We start from the raw sequence: 18,157 nt of genomic DNA, 5'->3' as shown, positions 1-18,157 counted from the left end.
CTTGGGAGCAGTGCAACCATGAGCAAGGGAATCCAACAAAGGCATGCACAACTGGGAGAAGCAGCCCTGGGATTCTTGAGTCAATCACCTTCAGCTCCCTAAGAGCATGTCAGATGGCTTTTCCAGACCTCAAGCCTTTAAATGAACTCAAAGTCTCTCCAGTCCCTTGTTTTGAGAACCAAGGTTTAGAAACTCATTCACTAGCCCAGTGTGGTCCCTGGACCAGCAGCATAGGATTCTTGGGCTCTACTTGAGACAGTGAATCAATCAGAAACTCAAGTTGGGGCCCAGAAATCTCCACTTTAATGAGCCTCACAGGGGAGGCTGGTACCCTGGAGTTTGGGGACCAGTGTTCTAGACCACTCCATGGGGTCACACTGGTATTCCTGCACTGTGCTTGCTGCATGAACCAATGACCAACTGGAACTCCCACCATTCCGCTTTAACCAGGCCCTCCCAACGTCCCACCCATCTGACCTGCAAAGAAGGAAAGGGACACCAGACTGTTAGAGAAATACTGATTTTAATTCAACATAAGGTAAACTCTAGGCATCTGTCATCTTTCAGCCTAAAAATTAGCAAAACTGTTGAAACAAGGCACAATTTTTCCCCATACTTGTTACGTGGCTCCAGTTACAAAAAAAAAAAAAAATTTATGAAAATGTTAAAACATAAAAATAGAAGTCTGTGATTAAAAAAAAAGTGTATAAAAAATTCCCACAAAACCTGTCAACGTTGTTCCTGATTCTACAAAATAGCACCAGTAAGAAGAGTAAAAGTTGTTAAAACCATTAGGACAGCATTTCTGAAATGCAGCTTTCCCGACCTCCCGTTCCCCCTAAAAACTTCCCGTGGGATACAAAAGGACTTTAAAATCTCTGGAGGGAGGGTCGAGCTTTTTATTGCAGTTTTCCCCCTGCAATCTCTTAGATGAGGGGAAAGGGCGGGGAATGTGCGTCTGCTCCTGCTGTCACTGCTATTCAGTTTAGGAAAAGGCTGAGGATTCGGGGTGTCCTCTCATGTGGGGACCTGTGCCTGCAGAGTAGTCTGAAGGGTGCATTTTGGGGGTGGAGGGGGATGCCTTCCCTAAGCCTCCTCCTTTGCTCCCTTGACATGGGGAAGAGGGAGACCAAGAGAAGCCACACCTGTCTGCATAATATCCAGCAGCGGATAACCCAGCCCACCCCTTCCTGAGCTCCCCGGAGGGTTCTATTGCAGTCACTGGGAGGGCATTTAGCTAAGGGTAGTCGTCCCCTTGGGTTTGTTGGGGGGGGGGGGAATAGCCCTGAATGTGATGATGAGGTCATCCCTGCTGAAATCATCATCATTATGGAAAATACTCTACACGGACACCGACAGCAGGTCCCAGCCCTTTACACTGAGGCCAGGGGAACATGCTGGGTTAAATTCAAGAAAGACAGGCATCCTTTCCTCTTCTGCTAGCCCCAGAGGAAAAAAAACACCCAAGGCTCTTAAAATGTCCCTTAGCTACATGTCTACCACTGCATGCTCCTGGAAATGAGGGGCTGCAGGTGTTTAAAAAAAAAAAACAAAAACAAAAACAAAACCAAAGTCCTGCAATAACTGTCTTGGGTGATTTTTCAGCTTTAACCTGAGTATTAGAGAGCTGTCGGCACTGTGGTTTTGGTATCTTAGCCATTGTTTCTCTGAGCAGTAAACCCAGGAGGGAAAAAAAAGCCATCTTACTACCTACTTCAAGTTTTGTTTTCAGAGAAGACAAAATGAGCACCGTGTTTGGCCGCTCCTAGCGGCCAGGTCTGAATTGTGCACAAGGAGGTGGCACCTCAGGCTCCCCCTGCCAGGAGTGGGTCACACAGCTCTACCTCCTGCCAAGGTTATGTGGCGTGACCCCACAATGCTGGGCAGAGGAAGGGCAGAACTGGGGCTGTACCTACTGGGTCCTGGCTCTGCCCCACGTGCCCCAGTGCTCCTGGGCTCAGGGTGCCTGGGAGGGCTATTCACAGGCAAAGTAGTCCTTCAGGGGGGCGAAGAGGTGTCGGATGACAGGCACACTCCAGGACCTCCCAAGCAGCTTCTGGCGGGCACCACGGCCCATGTTGGACACATCCGTGTAGTGTACAGGAAAGCCGAAGATCCTGGGGAGGGGGGGGGGCAGGGGCACCAGAATACAAAGACAGGGAGTCAGAAGTGCCCCTTCCAGCACGCTTACTGCCTCTGGGAGATCCTCACACGAAGAGCATGGCACTGCTCTTTCTGCCCTTTGTCCCATCCTTTCCATCAGGCCAACCGGACCTTCACATGAGCCCTCATTGAACCCCAGAGGACAGATCAACCGGTTCTACAGAACACAAATAACGGTCCAGAGGGCACGGTTCCTCTAGAAGGAGGCCTGTTGCGTGCATCCCTAAGCACTAGTGCTGTGCTCCAGGCACATAGCTGGTGCTCAGTGGACCTTTCCCATGTTAATGAATGAATGAATGAATGAATGAATGCCAAGAGAGCCAGACAGCAAGCAAACAGACATGTATCTGCCTTCAAATCACAAGAGGAGGAAAGGGAAATTTCCTTAATAAGAATTAAGGACACTTGCAGAAATAGATCCTCAGATGCTCAGATAATTTACCATAAGTATCCTGCATTTTCTCTCCCTCTTAAAAAAACCAGTTGTTAGGTCAAGGGCCAAGCTGGACTTAATGGCAGATGGCAACCAAATATACCAAGAGCTTCCTCTATGAGATTCTACCAGGCCTGGGAAGAGGCTACAGATACACTAGACCTCAGTCTTTCCTGGGTTTACAATCTAATACTAAAAAGCACACCAATGGGTATTAAGCAATGTGCCAAAGATGTAACACCGTAGACCTATATAGTGCCTTTATAAGTGCCTATACCCACTTATATATATCATCTGCATCCATCTAATATCACAGGGCCAGCCCAGCATGTAAGGCTTAGGTCTCAAAATACAAAATAACCCACAAGATGAATGGGCAAGGTTACCAGCCGGTTTCTTTCTATGAATCAGAACTTAATTTTAGGCTAAGAAAACGACTGGTGAAGAAATAAAACCAGCTGTAGGACTGAAATATCTGAAATGAAAATACTCTTATCAAATCCTCTGAGATGCAGCCAAAAATGTAAAGAGGAATATTCATAGCCCTTCCTTCATTTCTAACAACAGTAAGAACAAAATAAACAGGGGTGGGGGGGAAGAAATCAGAAAAGGAGAATTGAAATCCAAGAGCTGGTTCTTTGAATCCAAACAGTTAAACGATCCGCTTAGCCAAATAAATGGAAGGAGAAGACAGACTTTGGCTAAGTAGGAACCAGCTTTATTGGCAGAGGGAATATGAGAAAGACCAATGGCCAAGTCAGTGGGGTTTTCTTTGGCTGGTTCCTCATATGCCCTGGAGGCCCAGCATGCCGGGGCAGTTAAATGCCAGGGCAGCACAGCAGAAACAGAGATGGTGTGGTCTAATGACCTCATGTTTCAGATTCCTTACCACCACCCTTCTGCCATTTCTACCAGGAAAATCAGCACTAACCCTGAAAAGGTATCACTCCCAGCCCCACTAACATAGGGCAGTGAGACCATGCAGAATTAAGGCAAACACCTGCCCATTTATGCTGCCTGCCTTGACATGTTCTTCCCCTTTCTCTCTGCCTGCATGATTCCCCTCTTCACGTGCAGCCCTGCTCACCTTTCTAGCTCAGTGCACCACAAAACATCTTCTTTGCCATTCATGACAACAGGGAAAAGTTGGTTTTTCCCCTGTCTGATCGAGTTCGACTTGGTGGTTATTGTCTGTACTTTCTTTAACTGGAGAACAAAACGACATCATGGAGTGAGCACAGGATGAAGGGTCTGGGTCAAGTCAAAGCTCATCATCACCTCGGGAAGATGGAGGAGGGAGGGCAGGCATGGGAGAGAGGGAGGCAGGGTTGGGCTCACAGAGGGAATGAGAAAAGGAGAGCTGGAAGGCAAGAACATTTTGTGCTTCCCACAAACACCAAGAAGTTAATGAACAGGAAGGACCAGCCTCACAGAACAACAGATAAAAAAGTGAACATGAATGAGATCACATGGGGGCCAAGAAAACACCAGAGTTCTTGATCAAGCAGGATTAAGCAAAAGTAAAAACCCACCCAGATTTTGAGGATGGCCCACTGGATTTTGAATGAATGGAACCTAGCCTGATGTAAACATTAAGTTTACGGAGATCTCAATATAATTTTACCAGTAGACAATTTTTGTGACTAAACAAAAATTACTCATTTGCTACTGGGAGGATGAGCTGAAATTATCTGTGTCTCTATGGAGTTTGCATTCGCAAACTAGTCACCTTTTCTCATGGTGATTATTTCTGTATCAAGAGCCTCTCCTACTCTGTGCTTTTGTTTTAAGATGGGACAGAACAATTAAGTGGGGAAAGAGGCCCAGCACCAGGGAGTCATGTGGGGAGGAGGGGCAGGAATAAACTGGACACCAAGGTCAAGTCCTCGCTTGGAGGTCACCAAGTGCGTTTCCAGAGACCATTTGTTAGCAAGTCTTACCTTTGCTGTCCTATTGAACTCCAAGCAGTCCTGCAGTTCGAGTTTATCATTCTTTGATGCTATCACGGGCCTGGGAACATCCAAAACCCATTACTTTCTACCAACTATAAAGGGGCCTCGGCTAGGCGCTTCCCAAGGTGGGAATGAGGGCCAAAGACTGCAAAATGTGCTCTGGCAGTGAACTTGTTACAATGAGCGGATTAAAAAAAAAAAAAAAAAAAAAAGAGCCCGGCAAGAACACAAGACTATGTGCCAAAGCCAGGAACAGACTAGCCCCTTGAAGGGGCAGCCCAATGTCCAGGAGCAAATGCTCCCCCTTTCCAAATTTTAGTATTAATCAGAGCCTTCCTGCAGAGACAGCAGGATGAAGGAAAGCAAACTGGAAGGAGTCAGGAGACCCCTCCAGTCCAGCCCCACTGCTCACTGAGTGACCCTGAGCAAGTCAGGCCACCTCTCTGGGCCTCAAGAGCTTAGATCAGGTCTTTGTGGATCTACCTGCTGCAACTAGCACATGAAACCCATGATTTGGTGGCTTACACCAAAGACGACTCGGGACGGTTTCAGGGCTAACAGGAGATACAGGTAAAGAAGGACAGGAGATGGTTGACAATACGCACCATTACCCTGTAACTTTCACCACTGAAACCTGCAAATGCAGAGAGGCAGACAGATGCCTGAGAAGGTGGAGGGCTAGAACTTGAGGAGTGGTTAAGCGTTCCAGAGGAGAAAACCAGCAAAAGGTCTGAATGCACAGAGCTGATGAACACCACAGCAACCTCTGTGGAAGGAACTTCAAGGCCAAAAGGAAATCAGATGTAGGAATGAATGATGCCCACAAGAGAGGCCACAGAATCACACAAAACATTCCCCTAGATTCTGTCAGAGATTTCCTTGACCTCACCTTCCGGGCTAAATGCCTGCCTATCCCAAATCTTTACTCTTCCATGAACCCAAGGGAGTTGGGGGACACACATTACAGCCATACCTGGTGCTGACTGTAGCACTGATATCTATATAACCAAGGTGTTAGGTTGGACAGCTGGATTTGGGTCTGTGACTACCAGGTGATGGTTGGGTCACCACCCTTGCACGGCCCAGCTGTAGACACTGTTATTCTCACAACTCAGAGAGAAAGCTCTGGAGGCTCTGCAGACTCTCTCCTTTCATCTGATACCCTACATCTAAGGCATCAGCAAATCCTGTTAGTCCTACCCTCACATTACCTATAATCTGATCCCTCCTGTTAAGTGCCACAGAACTCTTGAGCTGCCAAGCCCCCAGAGCCACACTTGCATTGTGTTGAGTATGTATGGATGGCACCCTCCTCTGAATGCCCACTTCCACGGGTCTCCCGACTGGTGCTGTCATCCTGCTATTGTCTATCCTTCTATGAGCAACTATCATGAATCTGAGATACACCTCTCACCTGCTTGAATGGCTCATGAGTTCCCATGCAATGACTCACAAATGCCACATAATTTGGCCCATATTTCTGAGTCCTTTGCCGTACTGTCCCAGCCACTCTGGCCCCTGGAACCCTGTTCTCTGAGCTGCTCTTCCCATGTGCTGTTCACCATCACCCCGTTCCCTATTCCTTCTGACTGGAATGTTCATTCTTCCCTCAATTAATTACATGGCCCCATTCCTTCATTTAAGGCCCTGGTAGAAGGAGAAGCCTCCCCCCATCAATTCCTCCAATTCCCCCACCTCCAGCCAGGACGGTGAAATTATTTACTGTCTTCTCTACCCATCCCCCATTACATGTCAACTCCGTGAGAGCCAAGACTGACATCTAATGTGTTCACCACTAAGCCGGCAGCACGTACAGCAATGCCTGGCACAGTGTGAGAGCTCAAGTGTTGAGTGAAGAGCCCACTTCATCCAGACATGAACATTCTCCATTTCACTGGCTGATTAGCCAAATAAAAATGCAACATACCCAACAGAAATCCTACAAGCTATTCTAGCAACTTCTCCCCTCTGTTCACACTTTGCTAAATGCCTGAAAGTTATGCTTCCAGCACTTCCTTCTAAAGGAGAATTTTTTTTAAGCTTAACTCATTTGCAAGTCTGGGATGTCACATTACCATCATATTTCGTAGCTTAATTAGCAGGTTGTTCCCCTGGAAACCACATGGAGGAGATAATGAATCCTCGACAAAGCCACTTACTTTGTGGCTTTCAACATGAAAAGATTGATAAAAAGCTGGGAAAAGCTCTTGGTTAAGAAAATCCAAGGGGACAGGTTATCTCAGCTCTGCCACTGGGCTGCTCACCACAGGTCTCATGGCCAGGGATCACCTCATCTAACAATCTACTTGCATTTCCCCATGGGACAGTAACTGGAAGAGGTGGGGTATGGAAGCATCAGCATTCAGTCTGCTCTGTTCCAGCACAAGGCACTTTGAAGAACCTGGCCCGTGGGCAGAGTGAGAACAAGTCAGAGAAGACTAAGGAATCCTAGCCTCAGATTCGCAGGTCGGGGCAGCGCTTCCCAAAAGGCTTCCAACATGGCAACAGGGATTGGTCTGAATCCTAGGTGGGGCCGTTCATCGGCAGAGCCAGTGCTTTCTAGAAGGCATGAATGGGTCTCTGAGTCACAAGAGTTCACAGTTGGGGCTCACATCATTAGTTATACTTAACTTGGCTGTTACCTGTCCCACCTTGAGCCCCTTGTTACCTGTTCATCCCAGGCAGGTTGCCCCAGAAGTAGCGGGCCCTGTGAGCGGCAGACACTTTGATGGCATCGATCATCACTGGGTTACACTGCAGAGAGAGGGACAGCGGCTGGGAGCCCACGTAAGAATTCATGTGGAAGCCAGCCAGAGTGGGGTTTGACCTGGGTAAGGTGACAAGGCACCCCCCCCCCCCCCCCCCCGCTATAGAGGAGGCATGGTTCCTGCCAGCAAAAAGACAGACCAACCCCCATCAAGAATCTGGCTGGAAGACACAGCTAGTGCCCTGATATACTGAACATGGTGAGAGACCAGACTGGACCTGCAGGTTCTGAAGATACACCCTCGGACCTGACAGATAATTACAGAACACGCTTTGTACAGGTAGGAAACGCAGCCCAAAATTGAAATCGGCCAAGCTGGGAGTCCTGGAATGCAGTGTTGACAAAATATGGCTTCTGTCACCCATCTGCCGGGTTCACACAGTGTGAGGGAACTAGCCAGTTCCATAACATCTCCAGTAGAGCTTAGGTGGTCAAGTTTTGAAGAAAATGAATGAAATGTATGAAAAGCATTTACTATAGTGCTTGATGATAATGCTTCATACTGAACTGACTGCAGCCCCTAAAGCTGCAGTTCTCAGAACAGGGAGGAGAAAAAACTCCCTAGAGTAAACCAAGATTAGTCAAATCTTCTGAGGCCCCCAAAAGTAGATGAGGATTTCATCATCTGACTTCAGGGCGTTCTGGGTGAGGTTAGAGATCAAATATTTTCCACACACTAAAAAGAATCAACCCACATGACTCCGTTAGTTTTGGATTTAGCCGTGTCCTCCACTAAGAACTCAGAAATCACTCCCAACCACCTCCCAATGCCAACAGGGCCTTCCCTCCCATGTTGTCTTGACAATTAGGACCCTAGGTGCCCTCACCTCCAGGAACCGAGAGATGTCCCTCTTGTCGCCAACCTTCATGGCTACCACATTCTCAAACATCCAGAAGAAGGGCCGGTCATCCCCCTCCTTGGGGCGCGTGTAATTCAGCAGGTGGTAGAACTCAAAGAAGAGCCGGCCTGTACCCTCTAAGCCACACAAGAAGATGGCAGAGCCAGGTTCACACCCCTCAGCCCACCCTCCACACTGACACCAATGGGTTCCCAGTGACTGCCTGCCTACAGCCACACCCTGCAGGCCTTCTACCTGCACTCCTCTGGAATGACTAAGGACACAAGCAAGAGCAGGCCAGTATTACTATCTCTGGGGACAGGACGTACAACGGTAAAGTTGGCCAGAAACAAACAGTCCTCCTCAAGAGCACTCAGGTGACAGAGGATCTCTTAGGGCCACCAGAAAGAAGGGATGCTCACCGTACAGGCCTTTCCTGGCAGGGTTCACATTTGAGAGATCATTGCATGGGCTTCCACCAATCACCAAGTCGAAGGGGCCCCATTCTTCAATCTGTGAGGGAAAACAGTCACTCTTCGTGGGGGTGAGGATGGAGGAATACAGCCTAGGTGCCAGGTAACCTATCAAGAAAACCCACTTCTAAGGGTGCTTGACTGGCTCCGTTGGTGAAGCACACACTTCTTGACCTCAGGGTTATGGGTTTAAGCCCCATATTGGGTGTGAGGCCTACTTTAAAGAAAAAAAAACTCACTTCTAGACTCTCACTTGGTCAGTAAAGTCTCCCAACTCCACTTCTGACCCAAGACAACCCATTGCCCCAGGTTCCTAAGATCTAAATCATTCTGAGTAATCTGCCAACTTGTGGCTCTTCCTATAGCTTGATGCAACCCCAGGTTCGCTCTTCTACCATAGCCCTGGGCACGGGGAAGGGGACCACATGGGCGTGAGGATGTGTGGGGCACAGGGCATGGAGGAGGAAGTGGGGGTGGGGCAGAGCCCAGAAGAGGTGCAGGCTGCCCTCACATTTCTCTTCGTGATGTTCCTGACGTCATTCACATATTTGATGTTGCCCTCGTGCTTCACAGTTCCAACAGCGATGGATTCTTCACACACTTCGGAGGCGACGTACTTCTCCACTTTGATGCCCAATTCTTTGAGGACCAAGTACCCTGTAGGGGACCAGGGGACAGAAAGTGCATCAGGGTTGTCCTCCCAGGGCACCCTCCCTCCAGTGATACTAAGCCACCTCCAGAACTCTGACCAGACCCAGCAGGGACGTGGTCATCCTCGAGGGAACCCACATAGATGGCACAGAAACAGAACGCTGGTGACCCCGGGCTCCCTGGATGGCAGAGCTTCATGAAGAAAATATATGGGTAACTGGTAGAGCCCACCAGCACGATCTACCAGAACGGAGAGGCACGTAGCCAAGGCCCCAGCACCTACCACCTAGCACAGTCAAACACAGACACACGGACACAAATCTTCACCAAAACCACGTTTAGAGAAACTCAAGGCTTGGTGGCATGGCCAGGGCTCAGTTCTACTAGGTGTGATCTGCGCCAACACAAATAGGTCTTTAAGACCCAAACAGAATGGGGAAAACAAAGCACGAGTAGTGACCTAGGGTGTCATTAAAAGCTGTCAGTGATTTCAGAATCTGGACACCGAAATACACACATTAAGTACAAATGATGCAAAGTGCGTAGCAGCTCCTTTCTACTGCTTCGTTCTCTGGGAATACAGAGATGTTTGTAATACATCACAGGATACTTTTTTGAATTAAATGAGTTAGATCAGGCAAGTCCACCAGGGGCGGCATGCATGTTGACTATGCTTATTCTATACCTGAGCAACGGGAGGGGAATGGGAGGGAACCAAGATTGGAGGTATTAGGAGCTGCCTACTTCAGCTCCAACAGATCTAGCCTTATGGAATGGGAAAGTTTTCTAAGATATCTGCACATAATAAAAGAATCCAACACAGCTAAGATACACCTGTCTTTAAAGAGGCCCCAAAAGAAGGCCTGGTAGGGGAAATGGTAGAGAAGTTTAAGGACAGAAACAAGGAGCCAGTGGTTTTCTCAGAACAAGTGACCAACAGGTCATCCCAGGGGTCTTTCTTGGCACTGATGACAGGACACCTGGAGCAGGTGAGCATCCCTAGGTGAACTCCAAACTCACCTGTTGCAATTCCATCAAACAGGGATAAGACTCGAATGGGCCGCCTTCGGGCTGCGGGAATCGCAGGGTATAACTTGGGGGCTTCCTGCCAGGTTAAAGAAGGAGGTCATGGAAGTCACGGTGCAGGGGGTAAAGACTCAGCCTCTGGTGGAGAGGAGGGCTGACCTTCCTCTGAGTCACAAACCCTGGGCTCTACAACTTCCTAGCTGGGATCCCCTGGAGAGCTCTAGCACGGAATGGCCATTCTACCCTAGACGTGAACACAGATGCGACTTTGATACAGATGCACACACACACAAAAACACGTTCCCTACCCCAGAATGACCTGGAGCCTCCCCTCCCTCCATCAAATGCAGGCAGGGGCCCAGGAAAATCCACTCCCACCATGATTTAAGAGTAAGTCACAGGTTTCCCTTCCCTCTTCGGTTCCACTAAGGCTAAGGCTTGGTTAGTTCTGTAACCATTTCTTCAGCAGGCCCGTGAAAATCCATAGAGTGAGAGGGCACGAAGGAGGGCAGGAGGAACACTGGAGAAGGCTGACAACTGTACAGAGGATGAGGTCTGAGGCTCTCGGATGCTCATCTGTACAATGATCTTTTCCATTAACTCTTGCCAACAGACTTCCAGAATGCTCCAGAGCCCTGAAGCCCTGGGGGTAGGTGGTGCAGGGGAAGGGGGGTGGGAAGAAGCCTGTGGCTTACGTATTCGAGCCCCGTGTCGCTGGTGAAGAAGGCCTGCAGGCGCACGTTCCAGTCCTTCCGGCGCCGGAGGACGCCATGACAGCGCTGCGGGAGGCACATGTAGCAGCTCCAGGGCTCCTGCAGCTTTGCATCTGCCGCGGTGCCCGTGCCCACCAGCACCTCCAGGCACTCCACACAGAAGCACCTGCGCCCGCCAGCAAGGGAGAAGGATGGTCTCGTCAGCAGGCAGCTCCCCTGTCTCCCCCCACCGGACCCCTGGAGATGGCAACAGGCTGCCTGGAACCTTCTTGGGCCCCCGTTGCTCTTCCCCATGGGCTGGAAGGCACAGTGCCAGGATTTGGGCTGCACCAACCTCTTCCGTGGAGACCGATGCATGCACCCTCAGCCCCCACGGGCTGCTGCACAGTCAAGTTCCCCGGCCCATCCCCACAATCGGCCCATCTCCAGGGGGCCTTCCCCACCCTAGGGACCTAGCTTTTTAAAGCCCATCCCTCCACCCCAGTTCTACTTCAAGCACACAGGGACCACAGCCCTGTGGACGCCTGGCCTGGGCCCAGCCCACTGCCGGGGCTCCCTCAGGGCTGCAGGCCTGGCCGCCCCCCCAGCCCCGCTCACGGCCCACGGCCCCCGCTCACCGGCAGCAGCTGGTGTTGCTGCAGAGGAGAAGCTCGCGGCCCTCACAGCACACGGTGCAGTAGGACTGATAGCCATCGTCGTCGTACATGTAGAACAGCTCAAGGAAGCGGTCCTGGCAGCCAGACAGAAACGCCAGTGAAATCAGGGACCAGAGACCCCCAGGCCCCCGCCTGTACGCTGGCTGAGGCCCTAGGACGCAGCCACAAAACAGGTCCCCCACCGGTGGCTTGGCGCCCTTTCCAGGGCAACCAGCTGGGGTCTGCGTGCCACTGGACAACGACCTCGCTGCTGCAGCAGCCAACCCTCAGAGGGGACAGCTTCACTAGAGCCTTCCCTATAGTGACACGTAGGTGCTTTTCTCTGGGAAAGTACAGGGGAATAGCGGGAAGGGGCAGGAAAGCCCAGGGCGGCGATAGGACTTACCCGGCACGTCTGGCAGAGCCCACCCTCAAAGAGAGGGTGGAAGGACACAGGGTTTCTCCGACCACAGGACAAACAGCTATCTGTAAGACAGGGATGCAGTCTGTAGCAATTACAGTCGCAACACCAGGGCTGAAGCCTTGAGTCTAGCGGCTTTTGAATAGTTACTCCAGGCTAGCAAAACCACAAGGATTCCTCATGCTTTGTTCCTTTCAGCAATGCTTCGAAGTTGCCAACCCCATTCCAAAGATGGGGAGAGGCCAGAACAGGAGCCCCCAAGCAGGAGGTCCCAAAAACAGGCAAAGGCCTGGCCCAGGAGGAAAACCTGAGGCAGGACAGGGAGCAAAGTCCACTCCAGCACAGGGACTTGCTTGGCTGGGCCTGGTATGAAAATCTTTGAGACTCTTTAAAGACAAACTTGGGTTATCTATGGTGATTCCAATTTGCTTTTGTCTTCATTAAGAGTTGCCTACACCAACCGTACACATAGCCATGGATACTATTCAGAACACGGGTACCTTCCTTTTAGGATATCCTGCCTTGCCCTCACACTAGCAGTCGGGACTGATCCACAGCACTTATCATGTGGGCAGGGCCATTAAGATGCCTAAGACCTGGGTGCCAGGGTGGTGTAGTCGGGTTAAGCATCTGACTCTTCGTTTCAGTCACATAGTCATCTCTGGGTTATGAGACTGAGCCATGCATTGGGCTCCACTCTCAGCAGAGTCTGCTTGAGATTCCCTCTCCCCCCCCCCCACTCGCTGGCATGCTCTTGTCTAAAATGAATAAATAAATCTTAAAAAAAAAATGCCTGAGACCAAGCATCCCCAGCCAGGCAACACAGATGGGTGCTGAGTCTTGAGGAATGGGAGGATTATGGGTCAAGGTTTCCAGGACTGACAGGGACTGCTCCAAACCTGAGCTTTCCCCAGGGTGTTCTGGGTCAGGAGCTGTGCTGTTTCCCTACGCAGCATTGAGATAACCACTCAATAAATACTTGTTAACTAAAGGACATCAGGCTAAGGAAACAAGGGAGAATCCATTTATCCTTACACATTCTGAATTCCGTTAGATACATTCTGGGCAGAGTTTCAAATCCAGTGGCTGGCTAATTCCCAGCCAGGACAAACAGACCAGAGTTGACTTGAGAGTGACCTGGCATCTAGCACCTCAAAGCCTGTTCCAGTTCTTGTCTGGGGAAGGCTCAAGATGCCACAGATAGTGGTTTCAGGTTTGGGGTTCTCTGGGCCAAACTGCCCCAACCCCACCCTCCTTGCTCACTCACAGGGGCAGAATCAGCCTCCATGAAAATCAGGCAACACATTCTATTAAATGTAGCAACAAAGATGAGCCCACTGCAACCCGAGGCCAAGGCACAAGAGCTCTGGGTCAGACTCCAGCAGGGCAGGCAAGCAGGCTGAGGTCGGCCTTGAGCACTGCCCAGAGCACGGAAGGGGAGACAAGGGAAAAGCACATTACCTTCCAGGTTACTCTTGTTGTTGCAAACATCCAAAGCCATTTGTTCTGTTGAGAAAAGAGCAAGTGTGACGCGGAGTCAGGGAGCCTCTTCCTCAATCAGCTCTGACAGTCCCTTGCTGAATGGCCCTTCCTGCCATCCACCCCTGACAGTCCCAAGCTGACCACGGGTGAGATCGCTCCCCCAGCCTCCTCACTGGCCCATGATCACCTCGACTCTGGTCCTCCTCGCCTCGGTCTTTGCCATTGTTACAGCAGTTGGTCTTTAGGCGCTTGGGTGGGGGGCAGTAGTCCGAGGCGGCCGAGTCATCAGCTGTGCGTCTTCGGGTCTTGTTCTCTGTGAAAGGTAAGGAGATGGCAGCCAGGGCCAAGATATGGGGAGAACAGGGGCCTGGGACAGAACCATGCAATGCCCGGGTGCCCACCTGCATCTGGGCCATGACATGGGTCCACACTGGGTGTCCTACAGCCCATCTGTGGGTAACTCAGACGAGGACAGAATTCAAAATCCCTCACTATGTATTTATTGGGGTCTAAACAGCAATGGGTGCAAGAGAACTCATCCTCATAGACCCAGCACAAGGAAAATTAGACAAAGCTTGGCATCGGATGCCCGGCTTAAGAGCTAATAGCCACATGCAGTGACTGCACACTTGAGATGCTATTTGTGTAACTGAGTGACTGCATTTTACATTTAATCTGGATGCACACTCAAAACCCGCCAGTGGGGCCAATCAACTGTCTCATTTGGAACTTGGGACATCTATAAAAATATAAATCTAATGTTTCTAATGACAACGTAGCATAAAAATTGAGAGATCATATGACACATCAAAATAATAGATTTTGAAAGCTGCTTAAAAGAAAATGTAAAATTCTCATTTATTTTTATACAGATAGTTAGAAATGGCAAAATGCTGGAAATACTGGGTTTACACTGATTTCACCCTTTTTTTGTACTTTTTCCAGTGTTGCAAAAATTTATATTATGTGGCCATTGTTTATGTTTCTATAAATTCCTGTTATATTTTCATTCAATCTATAAATATCATCTGTAAAGAACATGATTAAAGAAAATTATACAGCCATTAGAAATAATAAGGACCCTTTAGTGACAACATTACATCTGACAGTGCATACACTATTATAATTGAGAAATGAAGGGAAAGCAAGAATCCAACTAGTGTACAGAAAGAATTGGAAGGATGTGCACACCCAACGTTAACCTGGAGGGCGGTTGTGAGGGTTGGGAGTGAAGGGGTGGGTGAGGGCTCAGGTTGACTTTTTACAAGATTGGATTCTTTCCCAGTGACCCCTGTATATGCAAGAAATGGAAAGAAAGTGCAAAGAAAATAGTGCATAGTCAAAATATGGGAAGGGAATACCGTATTTCCTTGATTCTAAGTTCCCACTGCCTGCACGACGCACCTTCGACTTATTAACCACTTATTTGTGGGGGGAGGGAAACAAAACAAAAACAGAAAATACTATGTTAAATGTATGGATTCTTAAGACAAATCCTGGATTTCAGGCATCTGGGATTTCCTGAGTGACAATGTGAAACAACACTTATCTTAGAGGAATTATGGTATTGGTCAAACCCTTAGGATGGGAGATGCGTCTTTCTGAATGGAGGTGGCTTATGGGGTTGGGGGGGTGCAGGGGGTAACACTTTCCAGGTTTTCTCCAGTGAGCATAGCTTAATTATTTTTTCCTTTAAAAAAAGGGCACCAGTGAAGATTCCATCTGGCTTTCTCTTTACTCAAGTTTTCACAACAGATTCAATTCCAATTACTTGTACTTGACCTTCAGCAGGAAAAGTGACTAGGGAATCTGGAAAAGGCTGGACTGTTTGCTTTTCCAGCTTCCCTGGGGTTTCACAGGGTGACAGAGCTCCAGGCCTGGCAGCTTGCTGGAAGCCAGGGTAGGGTAGGTGGCAGCATGGGGTGACTGCATCTCCCAAGAGGGTCCCCAGCAGCAGTGGATGGTGGGTGCTGCCCAGGGACCCAGTCCCACCTGGTTGTTTGTTGTTTGGTTTGAGGCCCTCAATCCCAGTGGGCTTAAAGCCCCCATGGGCCCACTCTAACATGGGCTTCAGCTGGTCCTCCAACGAGTCTCCAGGACTGCTGGGGAAGGTTTTTCCAGCCCGCACCCTGGCTTTCTGTGGAGAAAAAGAGGCTATGATCAACAGGAGGGGTAGGTGCTAGCGAGGCCACACCCAGGGACTCCCCCTGCTGGGGCCTGCATTCCTTTTCACACTGGTCCCTTTCATAGCCCAGCAGCTGTCCAGAGCAGTGGTATGTGACAGGGAGGAGGGGCCTGTGTAGGGAGACAGGCAGGAGGCCATGGAGGGGGAAATTAAGTCTCTCCATGCAGATACCAAATATGATCTCTCCCCTGTAGGGGCCTGAGTGCTCAACTCCCTCTCAAAGGGCAGAGGATCAGCTCTGTCACTTTTAGATATAGGAGAAGCATCAGCCAGCATGTCTCACTGCGTCTGAGAAGCTTCAGATTTCTTGTTTTATTTCCCTAATGAAGTGGGGAAGTATTAAGTCCTATTACAAAGGCACCAGGAAGTTTTACATGTCTAATTAAGCACAAAGCCTGGCTCATAAATGCTGGACCAAGGCCACAAAACATTTTATTTCTAAATCAAAGTAGAAGGAGTGACTGAGCCTGATGGATCCCCCACAGACAAGGAGAGGAGGCAGCTGGCCTCAGGTGCTCTCCAGTCTAGACCTCAAACCACACCACTCAAAGGAAAGAGGCTTTGAGGCTCTGCAAAAACTTATTCACAGATATGAATATTGTCTCCTGCCCCCCGAGGGCTCCTCTTCCCTCTGTCGGTAGGCATAGAAGCTGGGGGTAGTCCTGGGAACTCATGGGCAATCTCAAATCCCTCCTTTTCCTTCCTAGTCAATGGGCTACTGTCATGTTTGCATACACTTCCTGCCTGGTGGCTCTGCCCCTCCATGCTATTGGGCACCATGTGGCCTGAGCTGGGCCTCCTAGAAGTCTCTTGCTTTAGCTCTGTTTGAGGCCGGGCCCTCACCACCCACTACCATGTTACCTCCAACGCATGGTACATGGCCTTCCTGTAAGAGACCAGCTTATTGAAGGTCGCCAGGTTAAAGTGCTGGCTGAACAGCCCCAGGGCCACTAGCTTATCTGCAGACACCTGGAAGAGAAAGCCATCATCAACATCCATTTACAGCTGGTGTGTGACGTGTCCTGTGTCTCTCCCAAGCTTATTCCTGGGGATCAAGCTACAGACTAAAAAGAAGGGAAGAGAAAAGTAGAAAACAAACAGGAGCACAGCCTCTGACACACCCTATCGACAGAAGCATGGTGAACACAACACTCCAAATGGGAGAAAGTAGGATGCTCCAAATGGATACAGCCAGATGCACCCTGTAATTGTGTAAATTCTAAATACAACGGACCCACATTGTCCTTGGTGTGGGGCCCCATCTCTGTCTTGACGTTCACAGTGCATGCTCCAACATTGGTGCTTTTGCACATGTTCTTCCCTCATTCACGAGCGTGACAAACAGCTGTGATATAGCCTTTTATTAACAGAATTAATTTAATGTACAGGTTTAGAGAACAGTGCTTGGCACAGAGTAAGTGTGATTTGTTGCTATGTGCCTTACATTGGGGCTAAATACCTATAGTCCACAAGTCTCACACCTAAGTCCCCTGGCCGTGCACGAACAAATCAGGCTGCCGGTGGGATGAGATGAAACTGGTGTTCGGGGATTCTGATCAGCCCAGAGAACCATGGGACGTCTCCTTCCCTACACGGTGCATGCTCATTCTCATGCCAACCTCCGTTTTACACCTTTCATCTTGACCTCCCACGAGGGGCTGTTGCCACCATTTGTACGAAACTGGGGATCAGTGTGACTGTACACAGAAATGCAGGTGCTGATCCCAGCACTAACTGCTCTCACGCTGTATGTAGCCCAAGCACAAGGATCTGTGTTGCATTCCCTTACTACTATGCTAACAGCCCCACACTTCATCTTATTAGCATCAGACCCAGTCTTGCAAAGCTCATTATAGGTCTCATTGGGCCAAAGTAATTACAAACAATCCATGTTTCTTCATTTCACAGAACTCATGGCCCGTATCCCTGCAGTTAGATGCTTCAGGGAGAGCAAAGGCCCACATTTGGCACCACATTTGTCATCCTGCTCCCTCTGCTGGCCAAAGAGAGAGTTTCTACATGCATTCTACCTACCAGGGAAGAATCCAGGTCCTATTTATCTTGCCCTCTGGGAAGTTCAGTGTGTTTACAGCAAATCCCAAATCATGGGGGGAAAAAAAGAAACCTCAATTTGAGGCCAAATCCCACAGATGTACTGAATCGTCCTCCATTCCCACATCTGCCTCCATCCCAACCCAGCTTGCTCTTGTTCCTCATCGAACCTCTGGATGTGAAGGTTGGACTAACATTTCGAAAAGAGACCATCACAGGCAAAGAACTGCCTGCACTGTTCTCATCACAACCCGAGAAGATCTCAGAATGTGACTTTGACAGGGTTTAAGAATCAGAACTGCAGGATTCATGCCCAACAAACAGAGCTCTTACCCCAGACTCTCACCAAGAAGGAACTAAAAATG

General features: G+C 49.4%; 1 protein-coding gene across 3 annotated transcripts in view; it reads right to left on the bottom strand.

The window, feature by feature from the left end:
- Window positions 1–543: 543 nt before the first annotated feature.
- Window positions 544–18,157, bottom strand: part of DNMT3B (DNA methyltransferase 3 beta) — a 40,636-nt gene continuing 23,022 nt past the window's right edge. Inside the window, exons 8-22 of one of the 3 annotated variants that reach the window (XM_028118838.2) lie at window positions 16,602–16,709; window positions 15,548–15,692; window positions 13,743–13,868; window positions 13,535–13,579; window positions 12,059–12,138; window positions 11,635–11,747; window positions 11,000–11,183; window positions 10,299–10,383; window positions 9,139–9,284; window positions 8,577–8,667; window positions 8,143–8,291; window positions 7,217–7,302; window positions 4,537–4,606; window positions 3,684–3,802; window positions 544–2,117 (exon numbers count right to left, since the gene is read on the bottom strand). In XM_028118838.2, the coding sequence (XP_027974639.1) occupies window positions 1,976–2,117; window positions 3,684–3,802; window positions 4,537–4,606; window positions 7,217–7,302; window positions 8,143–8,291; window positions 8,577–8,667; window positions 9,139–9,284; window positions 10,299–10,383; window positions 11,000–11,183; window positions 11,635–11,747; window positions 12,059–12,138; window positions 13,535–13,579; window positions 13,743–13,868; window positions 15,548–15,692; window positions 16,602–16,709 (1,689 nt within the window). In that variant the 3' untranslated portion in view covers window positions 544–1,975. Of the gene's footprint in view, window positions 2,118–2,142; window positions 3,803–4,536; window positions 4,607–7,216; window positions 7,303–8,142; window positions 8,292–8,576; window positions 8,668–9,138; window positions 9,285–10,298; window positions 10,384–10,999; window positions 11,184–11,634; window positions 11,748–12,058; window positions 12,139–13,534; window positions 13,580–13,742; window positions 13,869–15,547; window positions 15,693–16,601; window positions 16,710–18,157 lie in introns of those variants that run through there. The other 2 variants (XM_028118836.2, XM_028118837.2) reach the window with 2 other exon arrangements.

This window comes from Eumetopias jubatus, unplaced genomic scaffold (genome assembly GCF_037043125.1).
Source record: "Eumetopias jubatus isolate StellerSeaLion01/CBP00866 unplaced genomic scaffold, mEumJub1_p1.0 scaffold_9, whole genome shotgun sequence".
Classification (NCBI taxonomy): Eukaryota; Metazoa; Chordata; class Mammalia; order Carnivora; family Otariidae; genus Eumetopias; species Eumetopias jubatus.
The sequence above is the reverse complement of the archived record's forward strand: the minus strand, read 5'-3'. Positions and strand labels throughout refer to the sequence as shown.